The following is a 27,329-nucleotide window of genomic DNA, read 5'->3' on the forward strand; positions in this document are numbered from 1 at the left end:
GATGGAATACACCTCAACATCATAAAAGCCATACATGAAAGACTCACAGCTAATATCCTCCTTGGGGAAAAACTAAGATTTATCTACAGTCAGGAAGAAGATAGGGAAATAAACTCTCACCATTATTGTTTAACGTAGTACTGGAAGTCTTAGCCTCAGCAATCAGACAACAAAAAGAAATAAAAGGCATCCAAGTGGGCAAGAAAGAAGTCAAACTTTCACTACTTGCAGACAACATGATACTACATAGAAAACCTGAAAGATGCCACCAAAATATTGCTACAAGTAATACACATATTCAGCAAGGTCACAGGATATAAAATAAATGTATGGAAATCTGTTGCATTTCTATATACCAATAATGAAGTAGCAGAAAAATAAATCAAGGAATCAATCCCATTTACAATTGCACCAAAACCCATAAGATACCTAGCAAGAAACCTAACAAAGAGGTAAAAGATCTGTATGCTGAAAACTATAGAACACTTATGAAAGAAACTGAAGATGACACAAGGACATGGAAAGACATTCCATGCACACGGATTGGAAGAACAAACATTGTTAAAATGTCTATACTATCCAAAGCAATCTGCACATTAATGAAGTCCCGATCAAAATAACACCAGCATTTTTTTCAGAGCTAGAACAAACAATCCTAAAATTTGTATGGAACCATGAAAGACCCTGACTAGCCAAAGCAATCCTGAAAAAGAAAAGCAAAGCAGGAGGCATCAGAATAATGTAGTTCAAGCTACATTACAAAGCTGTTATCGTCAAGACAGTATAGTATTAGCACAAAAAACAGAAACATAGATCAATAGAACAGAATAGAAAACCCAGAAATGGACCCATAACTGTATGGTCAACTAATCTTCAACAAAGCAGAAGAGAATACCCAATGGAAAAAAGACTGTCTCTTCAGCAAGTGGTGCTAGGAAACTGGACTACTTCTTTATACCATACACAAAAATAAATTCAAAATGGGTGAAAGACCTAACTGTGAGACAGAAAACTATCAAAATCCTAGAGGAGAACAGAGGTGGGCTCTTTGACCTTGGTTGCAGCAACTTCTTACTAGACATGTCACTGGAGGCAAGGGCAACAAAAGCAAAAATGACCTATTGGGACTTCAGGAAAAAGCTTCTGCACAGTGAAAGAAACCATCAACAAGACTGAAAGGCAGTGTATTGAATGGGAGAAGATATTTGTAAATGGCACATCTGATAAAGGATTACTATCCAAAACCTATAAAGAATTTATCAAACTCAACACCCTAAAAACAAATAATCCAGTTAAGAAATGGGAAGAACACGAGTAGACATTTTTCCAAAGAAGACAGCTAGATGGCTAACCAGACATATGAAAACAATGTCCACATCACTCATCAGGGAAATACAAATCAAAGTCAAGATGAGATACCACCTCACACCTGTCAGAATGGCTAAAATTAACAACACAAACAAGTGTTAGCAAGGATGCAGAGAAAGAGGAACCCTCTTTGCACTGTTGGTGGGAATGCAAACTGGTGCAGCCACTCTGGAAAACAGTATGGAGGTTCCTCAAAAAGTTAAAAGTAGAACTACCCTATGACCCAGCAATTGCACTACTAGGTATTTACCCAAAAGATACAAAAATACATATTTGGAGGGGTAATATGTACCCCAATGTTTATAGCAGCATTATCAACAATAGTCAAACTATGGAAAGAGCCCAAATGTCCATGGACTGATGAATGGATAAAGAAGATGTGTATACACAATGGAGTATTGCTCGGCCATCAAAAGGAATGAAATCTTGTCATTTGCAACAAAGTGGATGGAGCTAGAATGTATTATGCTGAGCGAAATAAGTTAGAGAAATACAAATATAGTATGATTTCACTCATATGTGGAATTTAAGAAACAAAACAGATGAACCTATGGGAAGGGGGAGAAAAAGAGGGAAACACACTGTAAGAGTCTCTTTACGATAGAGAACCACCTGAGGGTTGATGAAGGGAAGCAGGTGGTGGGGGGGGAGCGCAAAATGGGTGATGGGCATTAAGGAGGCTACTGGTTGTGATGAGCACTGGGTGTTTTAGGTAAGTGGTGAATCACTAAATCCTACTCCTGAAAACAATATTACACTATATGTTAACTAACTAGAATTTAAATAAAAATTTGAAGAAAAAAAAGACCTGGAAATAATGCAAATTATCTGTGTAGATATTGTATTTGTATTGGGATTCCATCTTTGCTGAAGTGTCCATTTGTTTGAGGGAACCAGCTCTCTATGGTTATACCTATATAATGACAAATATAATTATCAATGGGTAGGAAAAGGCTGTTCAAGCACATTTTATGCATGAGTGACAGAAAGAATTAGAAAATTAAAAATATAATCAGGATTGCTTATTTTTGCCCTACAGTGGAAGAAGACTGACTGCTTTTTATGGTGTATTTTTACCTGAGGAAATTTAGGAGTGGATTTGGCTTTTGTAAATGTTTACAAAAATGTCTTTGCCAGGGGAAGTCAGGAGGAGTTTGTGAATGTTTGTGTTCCTTCAATTTCTCAGGTTTGTTTGCAAATTTGCCTAGATTTACTTCACTTTGGAGTACCTGCCAGATAAAATGTTTCCTCATACCTGTGTTTTAGAACAAAGAAGTCTTGTTGAGTAATAATCATAGCACTAGCTAAAAATCTATTGATTGATTTCTATATGCCAAACCTTGTGGTAAGCATTTTACAAGCATTGGCTTAGAACAGTTAACTGACTAGCTCATGGATCAACTGAACAGTTATGTATCTGATAAGTCACTCAACCAGGGGCTGATCCAGATCACTATAGCTGAAGTTTTGTTTTTAACCACTTCTGGAGTTGGAACTGGGACTGAAATCTGGAACAGTATTGACGTTGTATTACAGATGTAGCCATGACCTCAAGAGGCTCATTGCTCTGCCAGAAGTCATGGGGAGAATCAGCAGTTTTGAGAACTGTTAGGGAATCTGTTAGTATAATCTGGTTTACTATTTTTAAAGTGTATAGGAAAGGTATAACACTAAATGTATACATTTGAAAAGAGAAAACATCTCAGATCAATAATTTAAACTCTTGCCCTGTAGCAACTAGAAAAAAAAAAAAAGGGAAAACAAACACAAAGCAAGCAGAAGGAATAATAAAGAACAGAAATTAATGAAACTGAAAAAAGAAAAATAGAGAAAATCAGAGACAAAAAGCTGGCTCTTTGAAAAGATCAGCAAGACTGACAAACCTCTAGTAAGGCTGACAACAAAAAAATGAGGGAAGTCACAAATTACTAGTATCAGGAATTAAACAGGATATCAATATAAACCCTGCAGACATTAAAAGGATAGTAAGGGACTATTATGAACAACAACACACATAGATTTGACAATTTAGGTGAAATGGATCAATTCCTCAAGAAGTATAAACTACCACAAGTCACCCAGTCTGAAATAGATCATTTGAATAGTCCTGGAACTGTTATGGAAATTAAATTCATGAATTAAAACCTTCTGAAAAAGAAATTTGCAAGCCCATATGGTTTCGCTGGAGAATTCTACCAAACTTTTAAAGAACAATAAGACCAATTCTACACAATCTCTTCCAGAAAAATGGAAAAAAAGGAATAAGTCATTCTATGAAGCCACTATTACTCTGATACCCAAACCAGACAAATACAATGCATGAAAGAAAACTACACACCAATATCTCTCATAAACACAGATTCAAAACCTCTTTAACAAAGTATAATTTAGCATAAACAAGTGGGGTTTATTCCAGAGATGCAAGGATGGTTCAATATGTGAAATCCAATGTATTCTGTCATATGTAAAGGCTAAAGAATGTTTGGAATGTTTGGAAAAGTGTTTCCTTCTCCATGGCCATGTATTCCTATGGAGGAGGTAAGCAGGGGGGAAGGGAACTCACATTTATGAGGCTCTAATATGGAAGAGCTGTGTTGAGTCCCTAGAACCATGACCTGGATGTGTAACTTGTGTAGGTCTTTTTGGAATGAACTATTAATGCTGAAAAGAGCCTTAATAAATGTCGGATTACTTTATCACAGGCTGGGATTTCAAGTCCCCCTCCCCCCCTTTTTTTTAATCAAACGTTTGTAAATCTTACTAGGAGTGCTCAGCTAGGGAGTTGGTATTCCAGAGTCCATTCAAAGTGCTATGGATCCTTTTGGATTTATGTAAACAATATACTGTTGAGACAAGACAGGGCATTCATGCAAGTACTCGCCTATCTGGAGCGGAGAAGTGCTTCAGATCTTTAGGAATAATTAGGACTTTTTGCTTTGTATAGAACAAATAATTCCCCCCCCCCCCCCCTTTTTTTTCCCCTGTGAGAAATGGGCAAGCCTGGGGTGCGGAGAGTGTCAAGCAAAATTACAGAGCGACGGTTCTGGCCAGCACACTGTTTGCTGAGGCGGAGTGATGGCACTAGGTGTTTTTAAGTCCCCGAGGCTAGTTAACAGTTTAATAGTTAACAGACTCGCTGCGGAGAGCCTTTGTTACACAGTGACAGCCAGGACTGACTGATCTGATCCGAGTGCGAAGTCGCAGTGATGCGCAGTGCGCTGGCCCTGGCTGACCCTCCTCCGACGGCCACCCAGCGGGGCCGGATCTTCCCGCGCACTGCTGCCCCCATCCCCGCTCCCGCCGGGCGCCTCCTACTCTCTCTCTCTCCCGCTCTGTCCGCCCCGCGTCCCGCTGCCTTCTACGCAAACGCACGGGAAGCCCCGCCCCACCCCCCCGCGCGGTCTGCCTCACTGGCCACGCCCTCAGCGCGCTCCAGCTACAGGGTTTGGGAAGGGAACCTTCTGCAGCCAGTCAACACCCGCGCGCTGGGCGGGGGCGCTCTCGGGTTGGCGGAGGTTGTCGGCCGAGGGCGGGCCCATTGAGTGACAGGAATTCCGTCCAGTCATCGGAGGCCGTGCGCCACCGCCCCCTCCGCGGCGCGGGCCGCCCCGCTCTGGACGCTGGGCCGGGGCTCCGGGAATGTCCCGGGCCCAGCTAGCTGAGACGCGCGCCCCGCTTCGCCCGGCTCGGCTGGTGTCTGCACGGCCTGAGGCCCACCGCGTTCCGAAATGGCCGAGCAGTCGGACCAGACCGTCAAGTACTACACCCTGGAAGAGATCCAGAAGCACAACCACAGCAAGAGCACCTGGTTGATCCTGCACCACAAGGTGTACGATTTGACCAAGTTTTTGGAGGAGGTGAGTTGGTGAGACGTGACGCCGCCTGGGGTTTGGGGTTTCCGTGCGGCGACCGGTCTGTCGTTCGCGGCGCGGCGGGGTTGACGCGGGCGGCAGTGTGGAGTGTGCTCGCCCGTGTGTGCGCCCGGCTCTGTACACCTGAGCGTTCCTCGCTTCTGCCCATCTGCGTGTACATACCTGTGCGTCCACACCTGGGAGCGCGCCCCCGGAGTCTGCGCACCTGTGCGCGCACACTTGGGAGCGTTCCGCGGCGCTTCAGCCAGCGTTGCCGCCGGCGAGCCCTTGTAGCAGCCCGCGGCGTGCCCACTTCGGGCAGAAACTGCCTCCCTTCGCGGGTGCGGAGGAGAGCACCACTTAGCACTTAGCGGGAAGCGAAATCGGTCTGGAGCTGTTTCCCTAGGAGAGGGCGCAGCTGCGGAAGGATTTTGAAGGGATCCTTTTATGAGTTTGCATAAACGGGGTCTCCATCGCAGACAGGGATCGTCCTATTTCTGTTATTCCGGGAGTGGATTTCCAGTAGAGAGAGGCCGGTTGGATAGCACCCATCCTGAGAACGGTGGGATCCCACAAGAGAGGACCCTGAATTCAGAGGTCGGGGTGTGGTCCGCACCGCTGTCCCCGGGCCCCCCGTCCCCCACCGTCCATGCCCACCCTGTTCCCCAGGAGGGAGCGCCGTGATTGTTAACCGTATCCAGAGAGGACTTTACAGCGAGGTAGTGCTGGACTCCGGGAACTAGGAAGTCAACCCGCGGCCTGTGGGAGGCTTTGGTGAAGAAGGAAGGAAGAAGGATAGGGTAGTGAAAACTGCCAGTGGGACTTGATCTTTAGCTTTGGAAGTTATAAAATAAGTTTGCCTAACGTAAAAGAAAACATTCCTTTGATAAGATTCTTTGCATTAGGTTATAAGTTTTGCGGCAAATTCTAAGACGCTTTTCTTTGCTACCTCTGGATTTGTTTTTGTCACTGTGCGGGGGTTTGAATCATAAATCTGAACGCAACACTCCCCCTCCTTTATCTCCCCCTGCCCAGAGAATGTTTAGTGCAGGGCATTTTTATATAGTTGGAGGGGAAAATGAAAATAGAGGCCTGGTCTTAGCTGGATCACAATTTACATCAGAGGACTTTTGCAGAAAAGATATTTTAAACTTTTGAAAAGAGTTGAAGCTGATATTTATTGATAAGACATTTTACTCCTAAATCGCCATTTGGTGCCGTGCCAGAAGATAAAATAGCGCCCCGATTTAGGAGTGGTTTAGAGTGGGGAGGCAGATCTGATCTGCCCCTTCCACTGAGCCCGGGCATGTTTGCTGCAACATAAAGTCAGGGCTTAATTGATGCCAAAGGTCTGCTTGCAACTGTTTCTTGTTCCTCTCCCATGGTATGTGTGTAATTCAAGAGTTTTACGATTCAGCGTGTGCTTTCTTTGTTTCTGTCTGTAAAAGAAAGAACATTCCGGAAAGAGTAATGGGATATTTTTTGAAGGATTTTTTCTTTTTCCTATTTTGGGCGGTTCGGTCCTGTACATTGTGTTGTACAGGTGGCTTCCCTGGCCTGCTCACCCCTCCCCACCCCCCTTGTCAGCACTCCCTGCCCCAGTTGTGACCACCAAAATGTCTCCCGTATTGTTGCCAAATGCTCCCAAATCCGCCCCAGTGGAGAATCACTGTCATAAAATGTATTCTGGATAACTTTAAGGGTAAATTTCTTGGGAGATCATAAGAAGCTGAAGAGTATTAAACTTTAAACCGCTTACATTTCATTCTGGTGAGGCAGGAAAGAGGACATTGCACAAAATTTTCTAACTTGTAAGAGACGTGCACAAGCTGTTGGGTGGGTAAGTTAGCCGGCGGCCAATTCCATGATTTCCCTGCTTTCAGTACTCTCTCTCAAAGTAGCCTGAGAATGTCTGTTTATCACTATTACTGGATAACTAACACAGTGAGATAAGGAAAAGTTACTTACAGTGCAGTAAATGAAAACGAGTATATGGTGGTTCCGGTTTCTTTTCTCAATCGTTACCTGGTAAAATGCTCCCCATTGTAGCCTGTGACCTGAGTTTGGAGCCCCGCTGCTCTCTGGTAGCTATGCTCTTGCTTTTGACCAGTAAGTTCAGTATCTTCTGGACTCTTAGAGGTACATCTCTCTCAGAAGACTACCACCTGAGAGGAAGAGACATCATTTTGTTTCCAGAAGCTTCCGTTGGCAGAAACAGGAATAGCACAGGAAAAAGCTGGGGTCACTTGAGTCTAGTTCAGCAAGGAGTGGACCCCGGGGGGGCCTTGGGCTCTGTAACAGGGCCTGAAGTCCACAGTGGCAGGCTGGAAAGGACGAGATAGGCCCACAGAGCGGGGTCTGGATCAAGGTAGCCAAGGAAGGTGGCTCACATTTTGAAGTTGGACACAGTGGCAGGACGGCAGGCCTCTCTGGGGTGATACCCCATTCTGGGATCCCTGCCTGTTGCTTCCTGCATCTTTTTTTTTTTTTAATTTTTTTTTTTTAATGTTTATTTATTTCTGAGACAGAGAGAGACAGAGCATGAGTGAGGGAGGGGCAGAGAGAGAGGGAGACACAGAATCAGAAGCAGGCTCCAGGCTCTGAGCTGCCAGCACAGAGCCCGACGAGGGGCTCGAACTCACAAACTGTGAGATCATGACCTGAGCCGAAGTCAGTCTCTCAACCGACTGAGCCACCCAGGCGCCCCAGCTTCCTGCATCTTGAACACAATTCCTCTCATTCAGAGAGCTTCCGCAGGACACTTTGCCAGGTGTAATTCTTCCTAGATCCCTCCTGTTTCCATCATTTTATTAGGCCAGTGCTGTTGATCTCCTACCTTCTTTTTTTTTTTTTTTAATTTTTTTTTTTAACGTTTATTTACTACTAAGAGACAGAGAAACAGAGCATGAGCATGGGAGGGGCGGAGAGAGGGAGAGTCACAGAATCTGAAGCAGGCTCCAGGCTCTGAGCTGTCAGCACAGAGCCCGAAGTGGGGCTCGAACCCACGAGCTGTGGGATCATGACCTGAGCCAAAGTCAGACACCCAACTGACCGAGCCACCCAGGCGCCCCTCTCCTACCTTCTTTTGACAGAGAAAGGAGACCAGGATATCTGTCTCTTCCCTCCTTGCCCTGCCCCCTTTCTTCCATCATTTAAAAAGTTCCAGATTTCAGGAAGCCTTTGTTTGCTAATTAAAGAATGTTCCGCTTTCCCTAATTTATGTATTAAGTATGAAAGGTATTTCACTATTTCGGAAGGGGAGGGGGCTTCCTACCTCTAAAGGGAACTTTCCATCATTATGGGTGAGATCTCCCTGTACTATGAATTTACACATCCATATGGATAGCAAGACTTTTCATGACTGAGTATCTTCTCCTTTCAGAATATCCTACGTTTATACGCATAGCTCCATTCATGTTGAGAAAATGTGTAGTGTGATGGGTGGAAGGGGGTACTGCTCTACTACCCACCCCCTGCCTCAGATGCCTTATTTTGAGGTGAGATGGGAGGATGATGATAGTGTCTACTTCACAGGGTTATTGTAGGAATTAAACGGCAATTCTGGTTAAACACAAAACACAATAGCTGACGTATGGGCCATGCCCGGGTAAACGCACACTCCTGTACTAGTTTGGGGCAGGGTAGGCTGGTGGCTTTTCTTCTGTAGTATCCTGTGTCGCTGAGTGTCAATAGGAGATTTTAGGTAAAGGTGTAAACCTGGCAGGTGATGTTGAAATGAGAGAGGATTATCCAAATTCTAGCCTTCCAGTCTCGAGGGCACAGGTGAAGTTTCTAAGTTGTGTAACAAGCTTTATCTCTTGAAATAATGGCCTTAAAAAACTGGTTTGTTGTTCAAGAGGAGGGTAGACACCTGACAGGGAAGACGGGCTCATTATTAATGGCAAGTTAAACAGCAGAGGTGTTCGGTTACTGTCTGATGCTGACCTACAGAATTATGAGCTTTGTTGCCTCCATTTGAACTAGGTTTTTTTTGTTTGTTTGTTTGTTTCTCAGCCCTGAGTTCTAGTTTTCGAATTTATATTTGTGAAGTTGGGTTTTTTTTTTTTTTAATTTTTTTTTTTTCAACGTTTTTAATTTATTTTTGGGACAGAGAGAGACAGAGCATGAACGGGGGAGGGGCAGAGAGAGAGGGAGACACAGAATCGGAAGCAGGCTCCAGGCTCTGAGCCATCAGCCCAGAGCCCGACGCGGGGCTCGAACTCACGGACCACGAGATCGTGACCTGGCTGAAGTCGGACGCTTAACCGACTGCGCCACCCAGGCGCCCCTGAAGTTGGGTTTTGTCATCTGATTACATCAGTCGCAGGACTAACGATTATAGAACTTTGAGGGACAGTGATTTGCAATGAAAACGTAGGCATTTGGTGCCAGGCAAAGAAAATGGTTTGCTTTTCCCTTTCTGTGATTTGGGCGGCAGTATGCGTTCCTTTTTTGAAGGAGCTGTGGGAGGCAAGAAGAAAGTATCTGATAATCGATGAAGTTCTGTTAACTTGTTTTTGGTTCCAGTCAATAGATGTTTAATTTGTGAAATCCATTTCTTCCTGAAAAATGTGGTAGAGAATAACGTCTTTGTGTCACGTTGCCCCCTTTTTGACGGGATCAAAATGGAGACTTGTTTCTACAGACCATTTTCTGGTCATCCTGGATGCTGATGCTCTGTGTCTTTGCCACGGATGTTCCTTAACAGCATTCTGCTTCACAGAGCTGTCGGCTCATTTTTGCTCAGAGACTTTTGTTTTGTGGTAGGGATTTACTTTTTGTTATTTTCTTTGAACATGGCTACGTACTTTGCAGAAATCAGTGGTTCTGGGTCTGGGGGACCTCAGTTCTCCTGGACCCAGGAAGAGAGTGTAAGTGCTTGAAATTCTGAGAAACACAGAAGATATACCCTTGATATGGGGTGATATATATTGAGCGCTAAAATCCCAAGTACCTTTCCTTTTTTCAAGGGACTTTGATAATATTCTAAATCTGGTACTGTGGTTGCAAATACGTCTTGAATGAATATAAAATGGGAACGTTATTATTTCACATACGTAGTTTGGTAAATAAAACTTAGAAAATATGAAGTCTTTAGGAGGAAAACGTAAGGGGATCCTTAGGGGTGAAGGTGGCTCGGGCGTCTTGGGGAAACAGGTGGAGAGAGCCACATCTCACAAGGCTACTTGGGGAATGTGAGTCTGGGCGCAGAGCCTCTTATATTCCTACATTTGTTGTTTTCTATTTTTTTTGTGATAACTTTTTGCTACTTTTGAGAAGAGGTTTCAAGAGTGCCCGTGAGTTACTTTATTTTGGAACAGTCAGAACAACAACAGAACAACACTTGTGAATTCTTGTTTTTTATTTATCTTTAAGGTGGATGGAAATTCCAAAGGAAGGGAGACTAGATTATGCAGGCCAGTTTGGCTAAATCAAGGGGCAAATCACGCTCCTTTCTACTTAGTGCAGCTGTCTGGTATTCCAAAAGTCCTCCCAAACCATAGAAGACCACCAGTGAAGACCTTTTACTATAATGGGGTCTGAACAACGCAGGTCCCACTAGACATCCATAGGAAGTGTTGGATGGGGGTTAAGAAAACTAGACCTGATTTGGGATGAGTCAGGTAAATTCCCTACATCATTTCTTTATTCTTAAATGGGGAACATTCTGTCTTCTGCATCAGGTTTGTGAACATTATAGAGTATGTGTGAAAACCCTTGGAAAAGTAAGTATTTTGACTAGGATAAAGTTTTCTTATAAGTTAAGCATTATAATTATTTTTTGTTGTGTGGATGGTCCAATATTTCTGGAGTAGGCACATATATCAAAGTATAATGTGAAAAGCAAAAATGGGCCCAAGTACAAATAATTCACTTGAAATATAATTTTTTTAGAAATATGTGCTAGGCCTGATGGGATATCATCTCTTTTCTGGAGCTGTTAAAAGTATGACTTTATTGCTTTTGGGGGAAAAGAACACACGATTACTGAAGGAATTGGACAGTGCGGAAAAGAGCAAGGGAAACATCAAAACTGCCCAGAGTCCCACTCCCCGAGGTGACCCCTGTGAACGTCTTGGTGAACGTTGTCCCTGCGAGCTGTGTGCACACCCACCCTTGTACATGGATTTGTTTCACACCAATGATAGAATACTCTGGGGGCTGTTTTGTAATCTGTCCCCGTCCCCCCGTGTGTGGAGGGCATCATTCTACTTCAGCAAATCCTACTTTCTGGTTGTTTCCGTCTTAACCGAAACGTGTCCTAGAACACACGTAAGCAATCCTCTTCTCGTACATCTCGTTGTCCACGTAAGTGTTTATAAGTGGGATTGCCGGGTGAAGAGTTGCACGCTTTCCACGTCTGGTTGTGTCTTCCCGAGGTGCCCGTGGTGATCACCCTCGTGGCCACAACCAGGGCTTACACACCGGGGAGACTTTGCTCCTTCCCTGGGAAGATCCCCCTCCTCCTTTCCTGTATGATTTGGGTGTGTATTTTTCTCAGAAGGGGTCATGTCTGGAAACGTGTTTTCCCCCTTTCGCGTGTACATTTTCTTAGAAATGCAGCTGTTCCGAGTAACACCTCGTTTCTCCTGGTGTTTTCAGCACATGTGCGTGTTGAAGCCCCGAGGCAAGTGGCCGGAGGAGGTAGCAGCGGGCTAAAGGAGGATTTCAGTAGCAGTGGCTCCCCGCCCTTCTCTGTGTCTTTATGAAACGCGCTGCTTTTCCGTTACCTTTGATTTAAAAATTTTTTTTTTTTTTTTTACATTCATTCCTCTTTGAGGGACAGAGACAGAGCACAAGCGGAAGAGGGGTAGAGAGAGGGAGACACAGAATCCGAAGCAGGCTCCAGGCTCCGAGCTGTCGGCACAGAGCCTGACGTGGGGCTCGAACTCACAAACCGCGAGATCGTGACCTGAGCTGAAGTCGGACGCTCAAGCGACTGAGCCACCCAGGCGCCCCATTCCCTGTTACCTTTGAACTTGGCGTGTGTATTTCTTAACTGGCTGCTTGTGTCTTTTTACTAAGCCCTGTGTGGGGACCAGGAGAGTGAGTTCAAGATGTGGGACTCAGCTCCCTCAGGGTGAGTAGAATTCGGTCTCAGCCTGTTGGTAAGCGACCTCTGGTTAGTGGCAGCTGACATCTCACGGATGACAGCAAGAAGTCAGTTTCTTGTATGCCCAGAACTGTGTCCAGGATGACGCTGAGCTGGCCCTGCTGATGCGGAGGGGCGGGATGCTCAGTGTGTGCGGGGGGGGGGGGGGGGGGGGGGGGGGGGGGGGGAGGGTGGGTGAGGAGGAGGAGGGCGGCATTAATGGCTTTGGGCTCCGTCCGGGGTCTTCTGTACTGACTTTCTAGGGGTGGCCACCTGTTGCACTTTGGCAGTAAAGGCCGAGGGAGTGTTCTTTTCGCGGTGCCTGCTGTTGCTTATCATGAACACGCTGTTCACTGAGTCTTGCACAGCTCTGCCGAAAATTGGACACAAAATATACCCAGCGCACTTTCCTCTCTTTCCTTCTTCAGAAAGTGTTTCCTAAATGTCTTTCCTACTCCCTCCCCTGGTAGAAATCCCAGTGGGCTAACGGTAAAAGGGACAGCCGTGGACACGTACCGAACGTTGATTAGCATGGAGCATGTGCTAGAGAGTCTCCTGAATGCTCTTTGTGCACAGAGCCCTCCTTCGCATTTGCACTTATAATGCTCAAGATGATCCTCCCGGGTTGGTGGTGGTGTTCTCCTTCTTAATTTTTTTAAAGTTTATTTATTTTTGAGAAAGAGATAGAGTGCAAGTGAGGGAGTGGCAGAAAGAGACGGAGCCACAGAATCCGAAGCAGGCTCCAGGCTCTGAGTTGTCAGCACAGAGCCCGACGCGGGGCTCGAAGTGACGAACTGCGAGATCATGACCTGAGCCGCGGTCGGACGCTCGACCCACCGAGCCACCCAGGCGCCCCTCTCCTTTTTAAAGATGAGAGAATTGTGGCTGGCGGAGTCAGTGTCTTGGTCCAGTCACGAGGCCAGGGAGGACAAAGCCAGGATTTAAGTCCAGGTTGCAGGACTTCCCAGCCCGCGTTCTTCAGCTGACTCCCTGACCAGGGCGTGGGGCCTAAGGTAACTGGGAGAGCCTTAGAAGACTGGAGCCGTCCATTTGGGACGCACTTGCTGTATTTGCTTTGAGATTTCCACCCGGTGTCTGGAGCTCACTGCGGGAGCCAGGGGGAAAGCAGAGAGTAGTTGGGAATGGAAATATTGAACAAAAAAGGAAAACTCTTGCAAGGTCCAAGGGCAAAAATGTGCCTTTCTTTCCGTCTTTTGGCATTTTACTATGTTGCCTTCCAGAAGGTGAAGGAAACAGGCAGCCGTTCCGGTTTCTCGCAGGAGGTGACTCTGTTCCTAACACAGATGACACCTGGATGGTCTTACAAATCCATGTCCTTCCCCCCCCCCCCACCGTGTCCTTTTAAGGAAGAGACTGCTGTTTACATTATGTTAGGTATGTGAAGAGGTTAAAGGTCGTTTTGGAAAGGCCTCTTAAGTAAGTGCCCTGGGAGGGGTTGTTCTGAATGGAAATCTGATGAGGTTACTACTCTGATAAAATCCCTGCATGGGTTCAGCTAATCCCCCCTTGCCCCTTCCGACCCCCTGGCTGATCATGGGTCCTTGTCCTTGGAGCTGTAGGTGACACCCGGCCTTGCCTTGTCTGCCTGCGTCACCCTTCCACTTAGTGTCTCAGCCACAGGAGGCCCCCCGCCCTGGGAAGGTCTCCCTCTTTCTTGCCCCTTCCCTTCGGTCTTAGGCCTTTACGGTTGCAGCTGCCACGCGGCTGCAGAATTGGCCAGAGTCTCAGCACATCCTCATGTAGCCCCCGGGATTTTACTGCTTTCACCAAATTGGCGGTTGCTTTGAGTTTTCCGTTTGAGGAACGTACGTTGTTATTTTATTAGAGGATGTCATTTCTACAAGAAAATCAAAAGCTTCGTGTTGTGTAAATAGATTGCCATTTCTCTGTTGAATTCTTTTCAATGGCTTTCTGTGGCCTTTACAATAAAATTGCATCTCTGTGTCCTGGTTTAATAAGGTCTGCATGATCTGGCCCCCACCTCAGCTGGTAACACTATCCCCCTGCCCTCCACCCCTCGCTCAGGCTCTCTGTGTCTCAGAAAAGTCAGGCTTGTTTCTGCTATAAACTTGTGTACGGCTTCCCCTCTGCGTGCTGTGTATTCCCTTGATCACTACCCTCTTGAGATCGCAGCTCAGTATCTTTTCCCAGGATGGGGAATCTTCTGTCCTCTCACCTGGCTGTGCTTCTCTGTGAATACTTCAGTCGGTATCTGCTGTTTTTCTTGTTTGCTTGTTTGTAGCCCTTCCCAGCGGACAGCAGGGCCCCTGTCCATCTCATCCTGGCACATAGTTAAGTGATCAGTAAATATTCCTTAAGTGGGTGGAGGAAGAGAGCCTGATGGAGGAGCACAGACCCATTCTCTCTACTATCTTCTTTTTTCTTTTTTCTCTTTCCATACAAATGGTACATACTAGTTTTATTATGCTGTGGACCTTTCTTGGTCCACAGATGTTTGACTGGAATTCTGTCCCGGAAGCTTAACATTTAGGAACTGGTGAGTTTTTATTAAGACCATTCAGATTATGACATAGCCTCAGAGCGTGGAGTGTAAGAATGGCCCTGAGCACCACACCTAGGAAGTAAGGAGAAGAAAGCGGAGAGTCAAAGCCGGGGGTTCGCGGCATGGTCCTGCCCAGAGCTAATGACCCCACTTCCCTCTTCAGCTGCCTGCTGCTCTTTCTTCTGCCTTAACAGCCCTCACCCCCCGGCCCACTGGGTGGTTCTCCTGGGCCGTCACACATGCTGATACTGCTGCTGTCCTAAAACACATTCCCACAGCCTGTCTTGACTCTGCTCCCCTCCTGGCCCTCCTTCTTTTCGCTCCCTTGCTTAGTAAAACCCTCTGAAAAGGTTGTTAGGCCTGCTGTCCCCAGTTCGTCTTCGCTCTTCTCTTTTAAACAATTTTCCAGAACTGTTCTTGCTAAGGTCTCCAGTGATGTCCGTTTGCAACTCTCCTCTGCTCGATTCACCTGCACCCCGTGAGCAGATGTCCCCCTCTCTTGAAGACGCCTTTTGCACGTGGCTCCGGTGCCCCTTGTCTCCTGGTTTTCCTCCCATCTGCCTCGCCCCGCTCTCTGTGTCCCCTCTGACCTCAGGATGGGAGTGCCCGCGGGCCCAGTGTTGAACCGAGCCTCCTCATTCAGTGTCCTGACTTGAAATGTGCTGGCAGCTTGTGCATTTTACCTCCAGGGCAAAAAGACCTCTCACCTAGACGTGGGGATTCTCCTACTCCCGGCCTGCTTCACATCTCCACTTAGATGCCCACTAGGCTCCTGACACCTGACGTAAAGAAAACTGAACTGACCTTCCCTCCTAAAACTGGCTCCGTTGTCACTCTTAGCCACTTCGTTCCATGACCGTTCTGTCCATTGGCTCAGGTCAAGAGCCTGGAGGTCACGTCTGACCCTTCTCTCATGTCACACCCTGCGTGAGTCCAGCAGGACATTCTGTGGGCTCCACTTTTATGATGTAGTCAGGTTTTCACTGATTTTTTCCACCTCTTCTGCTATCTCCCTGGTCTGTCTCCACTGCCCCTTGCCTGGTGTCCCTTGCTGGGACAACTTACTCTCACGATAGTAGAGTGACCGTTTATTAATTAATTTGATTATGTTTTTATTATTTTGAGAGAGAGAGAGAGAGAGAGAGAGAGAAACAGTGTGTGAGTGGGGCAGGGGCCGAGAGAGAGGGAGACACAGAATCCGAAGCAGGCTCTGGGCTCTGAGCTGTCAGCACAGAGCCCGACATGGGGCTCAAACTCGTGAACCGAGAGATCATGACCTGAGCCCAAGTCGGGTGCTCAACTGACCGAGCCACCCAGGTGCTGCTAGAGTGACCTTTTAAAATGTGAAGTCAGAGCACGTCACTTTCCTGTGTAAACCCTTCCATGGCTAATAACACCACCCTATTTAAGACTGAAGCTGTGGGGCGCCTGGGTGGCGCAGTCGGTTGAGCGTCCGACTTCAGCCAGGTCACGATCTCGCGGTCCGTGAGTTCGAGCCCCGCGTCAGGCTCTGGGCTGATGGCTCGGAGCCTGGAGCCTGTTTCCGATTCTGTGTCTCCCTCTCTCTCTGCCCCTCCCCCGTTCATGCTCTGTCTCTCTCTGTCCCCAAAATAAATAAAAAACGTTGAAAAAAAAAATTAAAAAAAAAAAAAAAAGACTGAAGCTATGGCTACAGCCATCAAAGTGCGGTCCTGCAAAAGAGATATACATAAGTAGATCAGTGGAACAGAGTAGAGAACCCAGAGAGGGACCCATGCACATACTTTCAACTGAGGTTTGACAAAGATACAAAAGCAATTTGATGGGGGAAGGACAGCCTTTTCAAGAAATGGTTTTGGAACAATTGGACGTCAGTAGTTGAAAAATAAATCCTGACTTAAATCTCACACTTGATTAAAAAAAAATAATAACCCAAATATAGATCATAGATCTAAATGTAAAGCATAAAAGATTTTGAAGAGACTTAGGCACGGTTCTTAGACATGACGGTGCAAGTGTGGTCCAAACAGGAACAAATGGATAAATGGGACTTGATGAAAATGAAGAATATTTGTTCTTTAAAAGACCTTGTTAAGTGAATGAAATGACAAGCCACTGACTGGCAGAAAATTCTTTCTAATTTCCTATCTGACAAGGGACTGAGATCCAGAATGTATAAAGAATTCTCTAAATTCAACAATAAGGAAGCAATCCAAGGCAAAAGACTTGAATAGACGTTTCTTCCAAAAAGACAGATGGATAGCAAATAAACACACGAAAAGTCGTCCATCGTCATTAGCCCCTAGGAAAATGCGAGTTAAAACCATGGTGAGATACCACCAGAAACCTGTTAGAAGGGCTGCGATAAAAAAAAAAAATACTGGTGACCCAAATGCCGACGAGGATGGGGCAGTATTGACTCCAGTGGGAATCGCTTCTGAGAATGCACACTGGCACACTCTGGAGCTCAACTTGTTTTCAAGAAGTTGAACGTAGGGGCGCCTGGGTGGCTCAGTCGGTTAAGCGTCCGATTCTTGGTTTCGGCTCAGGTCGCCATCTCACGGTTTGGGAGTTTGAGCCCCACGTGGGGCTTTGTGCTGACGGTGCAGAGCCTGCTTGGGATTCTCTCTCTCCCTCCCTTTCTCTCTGCCCTTCCCCCGCTCACTCTCTCTGTCTCTCAATAATAAAATAATAAAATAATAAAAAACGAAAAGTTAAACGTACACTCATGATGTGACCCAGAGATCACACTCCTAGGCATTTGTCCTAGAGAGATGAAAACTGTGTCCGCATGAAAGCCTGTGTACAAGTCTCAGCCACTAGAACAACGCTGGTGTGTGGAGAGGACTCGGTGTTTATGAGGTGAATAATTCGTAGTTCGCCACGGTCAACTATTGGAAAATTGATACAAAATGGCTATTGACTAGTAGCTTTATGTGAAATAGCGCCAAACTGGAAGCAACTGCAGTGTTCTTTGGTGAGCGAGGCTCCACGCGTGGAGTAGAATATGACTCCGCACTGGAGAGGGAACAGAGCAAGCTGAGCAGGTCTCAAGGGCAGTGCGCTAAGCGGAAAAAGACCGTCTCAAAAGATTGCCTACGGGGCAGTTCCATTTATGGGACCTTCTCAAAATGACCTGATTACAGAGCGAGGAACCGGTAAGTTATGGGGGTGACCAGACGGGCAGGGGGGACCCTTTGTGATGCTAGAGCCATTCTGCCTTACGTCAATGGACACGTGGCCCAGCGCTGCAGGCCGGATGCCGGCGCACCGGACCACACGAGTGCCCGCAGCAGCTCCCTGGGAGTCCGTCTGGTGGACCGTGTTCTGCCAGGAAGCCTAGGTTTTGACAATGCTCTGTAGGCCTGTAAGGTCATCCGCTGGAGAAGTCCGGGGGATGGGTTCGTGGCACCTCTCCGTGCTGTTTTCACAGCTGCTTGTGGACAAGTATTTCGATACAGTTAGAAAATACCTTCGCTGGCTCGCCATCTCTTTCGTGGGTGAAGCCAGAGTCTGCTTGATGGCTGCAAGGTCCCACGTCACTCGGTGCCGGGTTCTGTCTCTGCTCTTTCGTGCTGCTGTCTTCTTCCCGTCCTGTCCCACGCCAGGTGTGCTGATGCCCCTGTTCTTCCGTGGACATGCCGTGACCCCTCTCACCTTAAGTACCTTGTGCTGGAATTTACTCCCGCGAATACCTGCGCGGCTCACCCGTTTGCCTTCTCAGTAAGGCTTGTCTTGACCTGCCCCCCATTTAAAAGTGGAAGTCCGCCTCCACCCCCTGCCCCCCAACCCCGTCGTGCTGCATCACCTTCTGACAAGCTGTATGATTCCCTCACTGTACGTCTCGCTTATCTGCCTCCCTCTGCTAGGACGTGGGCTCTGTTGAGTCTGGTAGCACACGGTTTTCCAGCACATACAAACGACCATGTCTTTTTCTGCCTTATTCTCTGATGTTTCCCAGCAACCCGAACGGTGCTGACGACAATAGAAAGGACTCAACAAGTATTTATTGGATGAATAATTAAAAGTTTGTAAGTGTAAAATATTAGAAAATACAGCAGAGTGGCTATGGGGCTAGCTTGAATACTGTCCTGGCAGCTTGTTTTATTTCTGTCTTGCCCTCAGATCCCGCTTTGAGCCAAATTCATTCTTTTTTTTTTTTTAATTTTTTTTTTTTTTACATTTATTTCTTTTTGAGACAGAGAGAGACAGAGCATGAACGGGGGAGGGTCAGAGAGAGGGAGACACAGAATCTGTAACAGGCTCCAGGCTCTGAGCCGTCAGCACAGAGCCCGACGCGGGGCTCGAACTCACGGACCGCGAGATCGTGACCCGAGCCGAAGTCGGCCGCTTCACCGACTGAGCCGCCCAGGCGCCCCGCCAAATTCATTCTTAACGCTAGCTATGAAAGGAAAACTAGGCCAAGGATTTGAGGGAGAAAATGAGAAAACACAGAACTAACTGGTGCCTCCATCAGCTCTCCTTTCCGTCCCCCCGTTCTCGATGCAGGCTGTCCTGTCATCTCATCATTGGGCTCTTCTAACCCGAGGTGGATCACAGACCGTAGACTGAGTAACGGCCTCTTAGATCACAGCTCGCCTGCCCCTGGGCCCTCAAGTTTGGTGACTGTGCTTATTCTCATGAGGGCCATATGGGGCGCGAGGCAAGTGGTATACTGTTCCAACTCCTCTCCTGGCCTCAGTGTCCCCTGCTCTTTTTCCTTGCTCCATGTCCTGTCCCTTCCCTCTACCCCAAGGTCCTCACCTCAGAATCAGGGACTTAGGATCCTTTCAGAGATCCAAGGATTAGCTCTGTGTGTAGTTAACGTACTTGCTTTATTCTACTGCTGAGAGTTTAGTAGCGGTAGAATGAAAAGTATTGGCCACAGGGCATTCTCCTTCTTCAAGGAGAGGAAGTTTTCCCAGCATTCTATGGGATAATCGCAGGCTCACAGCTCCACCACCTATCTGTCCTCATCTTCATGACCTTTAGAATGCTTTCATGTAGGCAATGTTCATTGTCCTTGCAAATGTGGCTTCTGTTAACTCTTGTGATTTGGTTGTATGGCTTCGGACAGTGAGGCTTAGCACATCTGTGATTTAATCCGCAGAAATCTCTTGAAGGTGAAGGGCTGGGTAGAAAGAGCTGGGGGTCTTCTGGGTTTGTAAACTGGCCTTCAGCAGTTTACGGGGGCCGGGTACCATGCTAGGTTCTGGACAAGCTTCTCTGTGTCCACCTGTTACATGCCGGACATTCTTCTTGTATTGTTTGCTCTCCTGGGAAGGTATGTATGATGTGGCAATGGAAGCTCAGAAGGATCTGGCACCTTCCTGGGTCACGTCACTGAGATGTGGCAAAGCGGGACCTTGTGCGGGTGACAATACTGCCCAGACACAGAAACTGTGAAAGCTGGGGTACAAATCACAACTTCTAGAATACTGACCATGACATGGGGACCTGAGGAGTGTAAGAAGGTGGATGTTGGAGCCCACGGAGGTGGTCAGGGAGGTGTCACAAAGGTTAAGGGGCTTGCAGGGACTGAAGAGGGGTCTCATTTTGCATTTTGATAAGTGATATGGGAAGGGATTATTTATAAAGTCGATGGGAGGTGATATGTGCTTAATTCTTCTAATTGCCTCCCCCAATCCAATAACAAACACAAGTGAAAAAACTATCAAACGGGGCATCTTTGTACAGGTGAAATCGGGTTATTTTAGTGCCTGCAATCCCTCCAGGATGCCCTTGTGTTTCCTTTGCATAGAGCGTCCCTCCGGGGGGCCCCTGCGGAACAGCTCCTGAACCTTCTTCGCAGGCCTACTTCCCGCATCCCTCCTTACCTAGCGCCCTTGTTGGCCTCCAGCTCCTGGGAGGGGATCCCACCACCTGCTGTGCCGTTAGCAACGGTAGCAGGTGCTTACTGTGCTTAGCTACTGTTTGTCGACATGTCTGTTTGCTCACTTAGACTGTAGCTCCCTGAGGATGGGGGCAATCGTTTACCCATCTTGGAAGCGACAGAACTTGGCATGACACTTGGCAGATGTTTGAGTGAGTAGGATGGGTCTCAGGCTAGCGGGAGAACACAGGGATAGGCCTGGTTTTAAGTTCCATCCCGTGATCTTCGAGGGAAACCAGGAGAAATAATTCAGATGATGCTGTAAGCCTCTGGTCCCTGGGCTTTGAGGATTCAGTGAGAGCCCCTAGGCGGTGCGGAAAAACTGTCCAGAAATTACAGAAAACATATGGTTGGGCTCTTTTTTCTAAATCTTGTATAAATTGTTTACGTTCCAAACTCCTTTGAATTGTTTTCATTTTTGACTTAACTATTAAGAGCTTTAAGATTATTAAAGATAATCTCTTTAAATAAATATTTTTGCCTAGTCATTGTTTATGGACAATATGTTTATTTGACTTTTTTTTTTTTTTTTTTTTTTTTGGCAGTGTTAAGTGTTTGCATTGGAAGATCCTATTTGAAACTTTAGAACTGGTGGACTTTGGGGCCACATAACATTACATTTAAGTGGGAAGGGTTTTTTTGTTGATGGCCTTTGTTTTGCTTGTTTAAGCAAGCTCTCAGAGGGAATGACTTTGACCTGACACGTTGTGGTTCGGTAGTGCAGATCCGTGTACCCTCCTGAGTTTTTTTTGTAGGGGATAACCTCACACCGGGTAGAACCCCGCGATAGAAGCGTGTTTGTGTCTGGTGAATCTTTCTTAGTTGGTAACCCAAGAAGTCGGAGCAGGTTAACAGAATCTCTTGGGGTCTAGAAAAAGTGAGAGAGATTTTCCCCTAACTTCCCCAAACAGAAATTTATGGAGAAACTTTATTTTTAAGGGTATCTTACCTAAGGTCACTCTGATCAGAAACATAAAGACGGTCATTTAATTGGCATGTTCAAAAAAGGGCGGGGGAAGACTGAACTACAAGTCAGGCACCAGCGTCCTGGTCCCGCCTCCTCCACGATCTGTCAGCGTAATGCTGGGCTTCCTTTCTCTGGGTTCTGGTGTCCTCATCTGTGAATCTCAAGATGTGGAGTCTCTGAAGGTTCTTTCCGACTTGCACTTCTGAGATTTTAACCTTCAGTCTACTTTTTTGAGTCCAGATCTTCAGCTCAGTTTTATGCTTTTGATGCCAGGCTCACCGATAGGGTGGAGGGTGGCAGGACTTTCAGGGAGCCGAGAGAGCTTTATTATGGACGCTGGAGCTGTAACGGATTGAGGGCAGTGGGAGGCTGGAAAGGCCCACGTCTGACGGCCCAAGATGAGATGCCCTGGCTCAGCCCAATCCGTGAGGTGGAAGAAAGGGGCAGATTCCTCCTTCCCCTGTTGTTTGTTTTGTTCAAGCCCTCCGTGGATGGATGACCCACCCCCATATTAGGAGGGCAGCCTACCCTAGTCCGCTGATACGAATGCTCATCTCCTCCAGAAACACCCTCTCAGACACACCCAGAAATACCGTTTACTCCGGGCATCCCTGGACGAGTCAGGCTGACGCACAAAATGAGCCATCATCACACAGCCTTACACGTTTTGCTTTATTCAGAATGATCTCTTCACAAACCCAAGCCTGCCGTGCACATTTCAGCCAGTAAGCGTTCATTGGGATTCATACTCTTGTTAAACTTACTCATCTTTATCCACCGTTTATCCAAATTCTAACTCTTGCCTAGATTATTTTTTAGCAACCCCTGCTTTTCCAGACTTCTTTGTTCAGTCAACAGTTAATACTGTTAATCTCTTAATATTGCTCTAATTGTTTACCGTATGTGAAGATCATTGTCCTAACTTGGTTTTACGTTTCTAGACACTGGGAATACGTTTATTCACATCTTTTATATGCTTTAGGACTTTAGTGCCTGGCACATGGTATTGACAAAATGATGGATGTAGTGGTTAGAATTAATCTCAGATGAACTCCAGGGGCCCCTGGGTGACTCAGTCGGTTAAGCATCGGACTTCTGCTCGGGTCATGATCTCGCGGTCTGTGAGTTCGAGCCCCGCGTCGGGCTCTGTGCTGACGGCTCAGTGGCTGGAGCCTGCTTCAGATTCTGTGTCTCCCTCTCTCTCTGTCCCTCCCCCACTCACATCTCTCTCTCTCTCTCTCTCTCTCTCTCTCTCTCTAAATAATAAACATTAAAAAAAGTTAAAAAAAAAAAAAAAAAGAACTCCAAATAACTGTGCTTGAATAAGAAATTTATTCGTCCGTCATAAAGAAGCAAGCTTTGCAGTCCAGGCCTAGTGGGCTGGCTGTGTTCCATCAAGCCCTCACCACTATACCTCTAGTGTATTTCTGGGCCGTCCATAGGGGTCTGGTTCTCATCTGCCAGTTCAAAGGTAGCATTCCCATTCCAGACAGCAGGATGAAGAGAAAGGGCAAAGGGACACACTATTCTAAAGAGAAGACCTCTAGAAGGTGGTTCTGACACTTCCACTTCTACTCCATCAGCCAGAATTTAAGCACATGGCCTAACACAGCTGCAGGGGAGGCTGGGCGAAATCTCTATTCTGGGCGGCTGTCTCCCAGTGAAAAGTTTAAATGTAGTGGGGCGAAGAGAGAGACACAGGGAGCCGCTTTGGCCCCACGCGTGCTCGTGTAGCGGAGGACACCCCTGTGCTGGGCAGGCGTTGAGGCTTTCTTTGTTGAGATATTCAAAAGGCATTTGATTTGCCTGCAGAAATTCACCACTGTAGATTTTGGAGCGGGATACATGAAACAGTTGGTATTTGAAGATGAACATTCTAGCAGTGGTACAGAAGATGGGTAAGAATGGGAGAGGGGTTGGGGAGAGGAGGACCAGTTTGGTGGCTGGAGCCATGAACTTGATGAGAAGCCATCCCTGGTTTTATTTACAAGAATGCAAGGTTTTCCTGTCCTGTGAACAAGACCTAACTTTTGACTACAAAATTTTACAGTTTCTTTTTCCAGACTGACTAACAAATAGGAATTCTAGGAGTTAAGGTCAGAGACTAAGCAAAAATGTTATTTTGTCTCAAGCCTAAGACTGTCTCATTTATGAAATTGTTTTTATTAAGGGGGGATAGCACTAGCAAAAATAATCCCCCAAATACAATTTGTACCCATCTTAATTTTCTGGGAGGAGAATCCAAGGAACTGTAAAAACGGCTGCAGAAACAAATAGTAGACACACAAAATGGACCTAGAGAGTATTTTCGCCAGTAATTAGTTTAAGAATTAATAGTAGTCGCAGGCTGCATATTTGAATCTAGAATGATTTCGATTTTATGTTTTCTTTCTCATTCAGGTTATTGCCTTCCCAGGGGAGATGGATGGGGGGCATGAGTTAAATAGGTGGTGGGGATTAAGGAGGGCACTTGTGATGAGCGCACTTGTGGTGTTGTATGAAAATGTTGAATCACTGTACTGTGCTCCTGAAAGTAATATTACACTGTATGTTAACTAAGTAAAATTTAAATAAAAACTAAAAAAAGTTTGCAAATCACACTATGGCATAGTAAGGATATAACAGATCTTTCCACCTTAATGGAGTTTAAATAACAACAAAAGAAAAACTAATGACAATAATCATTTGAAGAATATTAAGCTATTTCTAAAAATGTTGCTATTGCATGTGATAAAAGTGGAAATTCAAATTTTAAAAAAGTACTCTTGAGAAAAAACGTAGAAAAAGAATGCCTTAAAAAAAAGATTATTGCCTTCCCAATAAGAATTTATTACTTATTGAAAACATCTGCATCAGGAGAGGCACCTAAGTTTATCTTTTTTATCTTGCCATTTTTTATAGGTCCTTTTCTTAGCATAGTATTACTATTAATTATTATTTAGTGTATTACTAAATAGGAAATAGAATTTTACTGCAATTTAAAAAATCCTCTAATTATGCATGTATTCCTTTGTTTATTAGCATTTCTCTTTGGCCTCATTCTAAAAAGGATTTGAGGCCTCGCTCTCATTATGTCGATACTAGAATTCTTGGCCTCTTAACACAAATAATCTGAGACTTGGCCTCCATTGACTGCACTTATTCTGTACCTGACCACGGATACGTGTGTCCTGTTGGGCTCTGGGGAAGCACCTTGTAGTTTGCTCTGATACTTCCCCCCCCCCTCCCCCCCCCCCCCCCCCCCCCGTGTGTGGGGAAATTAGACTTATTCTCATTTGAACAAAGTTACACGTTGTATGTGTATCTCTAGTGACTGGTTGTTACGAAGTGTAGAAGATCCAGGGGTTAGGGGATGAGGTGCAAGAAAGAAGCTGTCCTAGGACAAGCCTTCACCCCTTGAACAGTCCTGCTGTGACATCAGTGGACCATGGGAGTCTTGCCATGGGGTTTGGGTCACGTTCTTTTTTGTAATGACCTGGGGTGGAGACCATTGAGCTGCTTAGCGTTAAATAGACCACAGGTCTTCTCAGTGAGATTATTTAGACTTTGGTTATGAATGAAGCTTATCACATTTTCTGAAGGGAGGCTGTGAGTGTGGGGTTAGCCCTGATAACCTTGGTGTCCCTCCTGAGCAGAGCAGTCGAAAGAGTACTTGAGCTCCGCCTGCCCTGAGTGTTTTTCAGATTAGAGCAAATTCTTACCAGTAGGAGATATTTGGAAAGAGGAGTGGGTGGGTGGGGTCATGGCTAGGTTGGCTCTGTAGGTGAAGAGTGACAAGTTGGTCATTGGTTTTAAGTATGTGGATCTACCCTTTCTTTCTTTCTTTTCTTTCTTCTTTCTGTTTATTTATTTTGAGAGAGAAAGAATCCCAAGCAGGTGTGGAACCTGATGCAAGGCTTGATCTCAAGAACCATGAGATCATGACCTGGGCCAAAATCAAGAGTCAGATGCTCGTCAGACTGAACCACCCAGGCACCCCCACCCCCTCTTTTTTAAAATAAACTCTAGTCACAACATGAGGCTCCAACACAAGAATCCCGAGATCAAGAGTCACATGCTGTATGGACTGAGCCAGCCAGGTGCCCCAAAGCGTGTGGATTTTTCACAGCACGTGACTCAACAGTGTTTACCTGATAGTACTACCATAAGAACATTACCTGAGCCAAAATCAAGAGTCGGATGCTCATTGGACTGAATCACCCAGGTGCCCCCGCCCCCTCTTTTTAAAAATGAACTCTACCCCCAACATGGGTCTCGAACACAAGAATCCCAAGATCAAGAGTCACATGCCCTGTGGACTGAGCCAGCCAGGTGCCCCAAAGCGTGTGGATTTTTCACAGCACGTGACTCAGCAGGGTTTACCTGATAAAAATACTACCATGGTACTATTCATTTAAGATGAAACGAAAATCTGAGTTCATTTCTATTTATTAGTATTGTCCAAAGGACTGTAAATACTCATTAACTTATTATTGATACTTGGTGCCCAGGGAAGAAATACTGATCAAGTTTGTAATATTTTCTCCCTTTTTGAGCTCTTAAATTTGTAAGAAAACAGGTAATATACCTATTAGATCACTGAGTACCATACAGGCTGAGCAAATGCCATTAATGAGGGAGGGGTGACCTCACCATCCCCATTCGGCACGTGGAAGGTTCTGTTGTTGCCTGTCCTCCCTCTGGAATGGCCTACCCTTTCCTTGCATTTTGATACTTATTTAACACTGTGTTTTCTGCCTTATTCTTCTCATTTTTGTATATATTTGTGAGTCCCTTATAAATCCTCAAATTCACAAGTATAATTGCAACTGTATTTCTCATGTTAAATAGAACGTGACTGAAAGGACTGAGACCCTTAGTGATTGTAAAAGGACTGAAGCCAATAAACTGGTAATTTGTGTGAAATTAGCATAAATCAGTAAAGTAGTCTGTGTGAGCCTAGTCTTTATCACATTGTCATTATACAGACAAGAACTTCGGTATCCTTACCCTGTAGCGCCCTGGGGTTGGTAAAACAAGTCAGGCTTGATCCTACAACCTGCCAAAACCACAGAGAAGAGTTGTTGGGTCCTTGGTCGTTACCAGCTTTTGTCTTGGCCTCTCCTTCTTGGATGAATCAGTTGACAAAAGCTTTTTCTTCCAAAGCCCTTTGGTTTGTGCTGAGCCCTCGTTCTTGTCCAGAGGCTCTTGCCTATGAGCCTTCCCACCTTGAGAGGAGGTGTACTGCCACGCACATATATAATAAGAACATATCCTTCGCTGCAAATGAAACGCCTTTGCAGTTTTCACCCGGGTTGTCTCTATGTCTTGGAAAAGGTTCGTGTTGTCTGTAGCTACAGCGTCCAGTGTGGTAGTTACTGGGCATATGTGGCTATTTACACTTAAATAAATGAAATTTCCCTTCAGTTTCTCACCCCCATTTCAAGTGTTCAGTAGCCGTTTGTGAAATCTGGTAACAAAACCATTGCTTTATTATACTCCTCTTGATGTTCTCTTCACTTCCATCGCCATTATTAACCCGTGACTTTTTTTCAGAGCTGCTTGTTATGAAGAAGGCTTTTGTCACGTGACACAAATCACAGCCTTGAAAAGAAGTTGAGAATCACTGAGCTGCAGAATCACTGTGCTATGGATGCTGGGCAGTAGCTGAGTGC

General features: G+C 45.9%; 1 protein-coding gene across 1 annotated transcript in view; it reads left to right on the forward strand.

The window, feature by feature from the left end:
* Positions 1–4,969: 4,969 nt before the first annotated feature.
* The window catches only part of LOC131489912 (cytochrome b5), a 39,065-nt gene continuing 16,705 nt past the window's right edge, over positions 4,970–27,329 (forward strand). Inside the window, exon 1 of the mRNA XM_058691810.1 lies at positions 4,970–5,225. Coding sequence (XP_058547793.1) covers positions 5,097–5,225 — 129 coding nt within the window. The 5' untranslated portion in view covers positions 4,970–5,096. The remainder of the gene's footprint in view (positions 5,226–27,329) is intronic.

The sequence above is a fragment of the Neofelis nebulosa genome, chromosome 11 (assembly GCF_028018385.1).
Source record: "Neofelis nebulosa isolate mNeoNeb1 chromosome 11, mNeoNeb1.pri, whole genome shotgun sequence".
In the NCBI taxonomy this organism is placed as follows: Eukaryota; Metazoa; Chordata; class Mammalia; order Carnivora; family Felidae; genus Neofelis; species Neofelis nebulosa.